A 1546-nucleotide genomic window follows, 5' to 3' on the forward strand; every position below is an offset into this window, starting at 1 on the left:
TCATGATATACCTGGTGACTTCTAGAAACAGGCTTGGACAGGAGTAGCCTACAAACAAACCTGCTCACACCTTGTTTTTCCCTCCAAATCAGGATTTGCCATTCCCAAACCTTGGCTGGATAGAGGAGGAGGCTGTGACGAAGAGGAAGATGTCCCAGTACCACCAGGCATGTGAGGATGAAGTCACTGCCCTTTACCCCTCTCTTCTCCTCCAAGAGCAGSATGAYCCCTGGCTGCAGGACAACCYCRCTGCCGACACCGTCCTGCTGGGGATGGATTGGAGCGGATTTCCTTCCTCTTCCCTCTGGCATGGAGGTGAATCCCATCCTCTCCTTGTGCTTCCTGCCCCAGAAAATGAGCTGAGGACGGAGAGCAGGGAGAACACATACCCCCTTGCAGAACCTCGTGGAAGAGGCTGTTTTCAGTGTCTTCACGGCACAGGAATCCAACGGGGATGAAAACTTCCAGAGATCCCACATGAGGATGAGCAGCATGCCAAACCCAGGGTTCTCTGAGGGGGAAAGTCCCACCCTGTCGCAGGAAGGCACCCAGAGCTTCAGCCAGGACTTGGAGCTGGGGGTTCATGAGCAGCTTCACGCTGGGGAAAAACCCTACAAGTGCTGGGAGTGTGGGAAGAGCTTCGGGTGGCGCACCACCCTGATCCGCCACCAGCGGACCCACACTGGGGAGAGGCCCTACGAGTGTGGGGAATGTGGGAAGAGGTTCAGAGCAAAGTCCCACCTGATAAGGCACCATCGCACCCACACCGGGGAGAGGCCCTACAAGTGTGATGAATGTGGGAAGACCTTCAGTGACATCTCCAGCCTCATCTCCCACAAGCGGATCCACACTGGGGAGAGGCCCTACGAGTGTTCTGAGTGTTGGAAGAGGTTTAAGACCAGCTCCAATCTTCTCCTGCATCAGCGGATTCACACGGACGAGAGGCCCTTCCACTGCCCTGACTGTGGGAAGGGCTTCAAGCATAAGTCCCACCTTGTCACCCACCAGCGCATCCACACTGGGGAGAGGCCCTATGAGTGTTCCCAGTGTGGGAAGAGCTTCTACTGTAGCTCTAACTTGATCCAACACCAACGGAGGCACCACTAAGGGAAGCCCAGTGAGTGCCCCGACTGCATGAAATGCTTCATCCTGTGCTCCAACTTCATCCTCCATCGCAGGACCCATTTTGGGAAGAGCCCTGGTGACCCACATTCCCAGTGATCCTGGCACCTGTCCCTTTCTCTGCCCCTGGCACTGATGTGAGATGGGATGGAAGAACATGAGGGTCTGGCCATGCCCCTGTCATTATATCTGATCCCATCTCAGGTCATTGCCAGGGACAGGAAAAAGGGGCTCTTTCTCTCTCCCGAGGGGAAAAGGTCCTTTCTGGGAAGGAGAAAATAGGTGGTCAGGAGGAGCCCATTGGTGCTGGCCAAGTTTTCCCTGTAAATTGTTTGTTACTATCCCTTCTGTTATCAATATTGTTGCTGTTCCTGTTGGTTCCTTATCTCATTTCTGTTCCCAGTAAATTGTTCTTATCCCAGCC

General features: G+C 54.3%; 1 protein-coding gene across 1 annotated transcript; it reads left to right on the plus strand.

The window, feature by feature from the left end:
- The first annotated feature begins 477 nt into the window (after nt 1-477).
- LOC130588237 (zinc finger protein 3-like) lies at nt 478-1107 on the plus strand. The gene has a single exon (XM_057389184.1). The coding sequence runs from the start codon at nt 478-480 to the stop codon at nt 1105-1107; it is 630 nt and encodes a 209-aa protein (XP_057245167.1).
- The last annotated feature ends 439 nt before the right edge of the window (nt 1108-1546 follow it).

Source organism: Malurus melanocephalus, unplaced genomic scaffold (genome assembly GCF_030028575.1).
Source record: "Malurus melanocephalus ecotype Western Australia unplaced genomic scaffold, MMel_1.1 scaffold_3879, whole genome shotgun sequence".
NCBI classification, from domain to species: domain Eukaryota; kingdom Metazoa; phylum Chordata; class Aves; order Passeriformes; family Maluridae; genus Malurus; species Malurus melanocephalus.